This window comes from Solanum tuberosum, unplaced genomic scaffold, assembly GCF_000226075.1.
Source record: "Solanum tuberosum cultivar DM 1-3 516 R44 unplaced genomic scaffold, SolTub_3.0 scf01010, whole genome shotgun sequence".
NCBI classification, from domain to species: domain Eukaryota; kingdom Viridiplantae; phylum Streptophyta; class Magnoliopsida; order Solanales; family Solanaceae; genus Solanum; species Solanum tuberosum.
In genome coordinates this window covers 18,814-24,471 of record NW_006239987.1, presented here as the reverse complement: position 1 = coordinate 24,471, position 5,658 = coordinate 18,814, and the positions used below count along the sequence as shown (strand labels likewise).

The 5,658-nt window shown below is 31.8% G+C and overlaps 1 protein-coding gene across 1 annotated transcript; it reads right to left on the bottom strand.

The window, feature by feature from the left end:
- Positions 1–2,155: 2,155 nt before the first annotated feature.
- Positions 2,156–3,268, bottom strand: LOC107059266 (F-box/kelch-repeat protein At3g23880-like). The gene has a single exon (XM_015305759.1). The coding sequence runs from the start codon at positions 3,266–3,268 to the stop codon at positions 2,156–2,158; it is 1,113 nt and encodes a 370-aa protein (XP_015161245.1).
- Positions 3,269–5,658: the final 2,390 nt, after the last annotated feature.

Here is a 5,658-nt window from a genome sequence, read left to right as displayed (position 1 = left end):
AACTACATTGCATCACCATTTTCTGAATATTTTTCCTTGAGAGAACCACATTATTTCTCTTCTTGGTCTGAAAGACTCAATTGTTCATTTCCTTCCATATCTTTCCTATTGATGATCTTTAGTGGATTCAAGGATTTTATAACAATATCATGCATGATATGAGTTGTATACAATATAGAATTCCAATTGAACATGATATTTGTTGGTTTAGAAGCATTTTAATATTCTTATTAAAAATTATGTGGAAGTGCTTTTCCAATTCCTTATTTGCACACCTGTCAGAAGTTAGGTAAAATAGCCTAATTACTCAGCATTTTGCATCACTTCTTTGGGCAGTTGAATTTGGATTAATTGTCAGTCTTCATTAGCGATAAACGTTGCTGAAAACGTTGGGCAAATTTGTTGTCCGTTGTGTGTTTTTCTGGCAGAACGTGTGTAGTGGTCAATTATGACTATTACATCTCCATTATTCTTCCTCATTATTCTTTGTAACCTATGTAACCTCTAGATCATTTATCTTCACTATTTATTACCTCATTATTTTTTTATTCATTGCTAGGAAAACATCCTCAACTATAAATAGTGGTGGTCTTCATTTAATTTATACATACAATTAAATATAGAGTGCATAAAATTTGTCAAAAAAAAAAGTTTTTATTAGTTGAAGGGAGGTGTTTCTTTTTGTGGAGTTTTGAACTCAACTCTTGTCCAGAGTTGTTGAATTATACTTTATGTCAAGGCTGTTGTATTCTGGAGGGGACAAGTCAAGAAGGACTATTGCTGGACGGGTGAAAAACATTTGTTGCAGTGGACTTGGATCTCCTTAAAGAGAGCGAGATATCCGCGCCTCAACCTAAAGAGATTTTATTTCTTCTTTTTATTTTCAACTGTAATCTTGTATTTTTTGTTATCTTGTAATATTTCACTAACAATTTTAAGGAGATTCATAATGGCTACAATTGAAAAAATCACGGATGTCAAGATGGGAGATCTTAACAAGTCATTTCGGTTCAATGGTAACCATTTCAAGAGATGGAAGGGTAAAGTACTTTTCTACTTAAGTCTTCTCAACGTTTGTTATGTGTTAACTATGAAGAATCCTAACAAAGAAGACATCACCTCTATAAATGATGATGAAACTATTTCTCATCTAGAGAAAGTGGAAAAAGTACGATGGTGATTCCTATAAGTGTCGGTATTATATTATTAATTGTCTATCTGATAAATTTTATGATTATTATGATAGAACTTACTATAGTGCAAAGAAAATTTGGAAAGCATTGCAGAGTAAGTATGATACCGAAGAGGCTGGAGCGAAAAAATATGCAGCTAGTAGATTTTTTCGTTTTCAAATGGTGGATAATAAATCAGTAGTAGACCACGCTCAAGACTTTATAATGATTGTTGGAGAGCTCAGGTCCGAGGAGGTCAAAATTGGAGATAACCTTATTGTTTGTGGCATAGTAGATAAACTTCCACCTTCTTTGAAGAAATTTCAAAAACCTATGCGCCACAAACAAAAGGAAACCTCTCTTGAAATGTTGATGATGAAAATCCGTATGGAAGAAGAGGCAAGGGGCCAAGAAGCACTTTTACAAACAGAAGAGAGCAACATCACAACGAAGGTAAATTTAATTACTTCAAATAATGCTACTCTTGAATCTCACAAAATACTTCTTTGAATCCTAAGAAGAAAATATTCAAGAAAAATAATGATAGACCTCCCAAAGTAAGTAGAGATTCTATAACCATCAGGTTCACTAAATATGAGGTGAAGCAAGGCTCTCTAAGTAGGTAGCCACTTGAACTTGAAGAAAATCATCGGTCGACACATAATCAGCAATTCGCTTGAATGATGCATTCCTTGAATTGTACAGTGTCACATCTGTTTATCACTCAAATCTTTCCTATTCAACATTGATGATCATTAGTGGATTTAAGGGTTTTGTAACAACATGATGCAAGATATGAGTTGTATACAAATATAGAACTCCAATTGAACATGATATTTGTAGAACCTGAACAAGATAAGGAAAAATACAAAAAGACGCAATGACATGACACAAATTTGAAAACAGGGCACCAGGCAATCAGGAAGATCATTTACCCTCTCTCTCTTTGCCTTCAAGATGTTTGTAACCTGTCATCAGGTTCACTAACTATGAGGTGAAGCAAGGCTCTCTAAGTAGGTAGCCACTTGAACTTGAAGAAAATCATCGGTCGACACATAATCGGCAATTCGCTTGAATGATGCATTCCTTGAATTGTACAGTGTCACCTCTGTGCCAAGTTTCACCAAAACCTCATCACCATTCTCTGCCACAAACAACGGCGAGATATTAACTCTACCATCATCCGGTGATGAGATGGTAACCAATTTAGTCCATGTTTTCTCTACACCATATTCCTTCATCACCCATATATCTGCCTTATTCGATTCATAATTGCAACAAGCAACTAAACGCCCCCTTGATTCACCTAATGTCCAATGAATACCTCCACCTTCATACCTAGGCAGAGCTATTCTCCCATATCTCTCTTTAGCCAAATCCAACGTAACGATCTCAGACGAAATACCACCCAAAACATAATCATAACATCCTTCCCAATGAAGAACCCCATTCGCAAACACACCAACATTTCCATTTACATAACCACTGTCAAAACCCTGAATACTTGACCAAGAATTACCCTTTAAACTATAAACACTAACCATATTAACATGTCTTCTTCCCTCATTACCGATTCGAGGAAAACTAAACATCTTAACAACCTTATAATCTTCCGCATATGCATCATAGCCAAATCCATATCTAATATGCACACCACCATCACCAACTTCATACTCAATCATCAAATCAGGAAATACATTAAACTTTCCAGTACACGGATTCAATAACATTAAATTAAACGAATCAGTAGTTAAGCAAATTAACCCATTACAAGACCCCAAAATCCAAGCCGAGAGAGACAGAGTCTTAGAAGGACACTCATGTTTAGACACAATAACAGATGAATTTTCAGAGCGTATAGTGTAGACATGACAGATTTTGCCCAAACCAGAAACAGTGGGTACAGCAGCAAGTGTGTAGTCGGTAAATTTGGGGTTGTTCATAGAAAAATTGATATGGGTTTTATGGAATTGCGAATCTGAGAGTAAAGAAAGCCATGATTTCGAAACAGACCTGAATTTCAAGAGGATTTTGAGAGGTAACCTGATGAGAATTTCAACGATGATGTCTTGAGGAAGAGTTGGTATTTCTTCCATCTTCATTCAATTGTTATGTTTTTGTTTTTTTGAAATATATGTATGGGTGACATTGATAGGCAATTGCAACTGAAATACGTTGCTTTTAGAAAGAAGAAGATAGTGAGAGTTAACCGAGAAAATGTGAAAGTGAAACGACTTTTGATGTCATATCAAGTTGTGATTACACGCCTCTCTTTATCTTTATTTTTGCGTTACGTTTTGTTTCACTTGTCTTGTTCCTAAATAAGCCACCTTATATTGCCAACTAGTTTCTGCCAACACTAGATGGATAGACTTCATATGAATATTATTCAAGTTTTGGCACGAAATTAAATACTAGAGTATATATTATGGAGCTGTGATGTGAAAAGACATAATTAGATTTTGAATAAGCAAAATTTCAATTAAAATCTAATTAAACTTCATACGTAAATTATTACGACTTGGTATTTCTTTCATCTTTTGAGTTGGCGTTTAACGATTTTGAGGTGAGAGTGTTGATAACCTTATCACTTGTACACCTGTGGCCTATTTGTTGCTTCTACGAGTTCCACGTTGTGTCAATATAGATTTTGACTTTTTTGAGGCTGGTAGTAGCATACAATACTCAATTTGCTTTTGTAGCCCACAGATTTTGAGGAAAAACAACAACAAAGGTCCTCAAAATAGTTAAAGGGCAACTCAATGATTTAATTTGACTTGATATAAAAATTTGAAAAAATTAAAATTATATGATAATGAAAAATGATATGATATAGTATTTAAATATCATATTTATTTAAATTTAATATTATAGCATACTCATAATATTCTATTTGCAGATTTAGTATTATTTCTATATAAACTTCTTCGTGACTTGTGGTAATTGAACTTGAATACTATCTCTCTTTAATGAATCCCATTAATCTAAAGCTATATCTACCAATTTATTTATCAATTAAGTGGATGAAGGTTCCCGATTATATTATGAACGATAGAACTATGCATATTTTAGAATTTTCAAGTATCACAAAAACTTAAATTTTTAATTCATTCATTTCATAATTAATAGGGATAAAATGATAAATTTACTATTTCGATCATTGCGTCAAATAAAAAATGGACAAGTAATTAGGGACAAATGGATATTTAATTTGTGAAACTAATTTCGTGGATGGTCATTTATATATGCTACTTTTTAATAGGAACATTAAGTTGAACAAATCTTCTTTCCTTTACCTTCACGTTGAGTAGAATATTCTTCTCCCTAAAATCATGCAGATGCACAGGGACAATTTATTAAAGAAATAGTTATAAAATAAATAAAAAAATGTATAAATTGAGGAATAAAGTCTATTTTTCCTTGATTTCTTTGCGATCAATTTCCCCAATTTCCCTTAGGTCAATTTTTTAGATGTTTTTAGTAATGGATATAGATTCTGGGAAGAAAGAATAATGTTTTGATTTCAGTTATCATTTTGATTGATTATGTGGTACCAAATTAATAGTTCAAAAATATGAAAAATGATTATTCAATCTTAATGTTGAAAGACAAGGTTATATTATGTCAATTAAGAGCATGTTTAGCCTAGCTGTTGGGAGGTCAAAAACATGTTTGTTTGTTTTTTATATATATAGAAATAATACTCTTTTTAAAAAAATAAAGTGTTTGACGTTTAAATAGAAGTAGAAGCTAAAAAAACTTGCTTCTTAAAACAAGTGTAGAAAATAATTTTTTCAAAGACAAAAATATCCTTATCATTTCTACATATTTGCTGATATATCCTTTGTTAATTAATTAGCATATTTCATAAGTTTGATTAATCTATATTTAAGAATTTTATTCTTCATTTTCACACAATAAATTATTTATTTTATTTTACGTTATATATTATTATTATTATTATTATTATATATTTTAATTTGTGGAATTGTTATTTAATTTATTTGGCTTGATGTTATTGATTATGTTTAAATTATCATGATTAATATTATATTAATATTTAATATTTTCTTTGATTTATTTATCTATTATATTGATTAAAAACTGTAATATGTACTTTTTAAATACAAAATTTATGATAGATATTTAAAATATATTTTTTGTATAATTTATGATAGAAGGGTACTACTGCTCAATCCAAGCTATCATGAAATGATGTGGCCTCACCAAGTCAAGCTATCATGCAAGCATTCTATTATGCTAGTTCAAGCTACGTTGGAAGGGTACGATTGCTCAATCCAAGGCTACCCATGAGTTCTACTATCTCAAGCTACCATGCATGGTCTTGTCTTACCAAGTCAAGCTATTCATGAAGGGATATCATATCACTACTTCAAGCTAATATAGGTCTTACATGAAGCCTTTGAACACTATGAAATACTTCTTTAAGTATGTCATAGTTCATTATGATATTAGATCATGTGTG

Excerpts from the sequence above, each read along its gene's own strand:
- LOC107059266 (XM_015305759.1), bottom strand. The coding sequence starts at position 3,268 with ATGGAAGAAATACCAACTCTTCCTCAAGACATCATCGTTGAAATTCTC.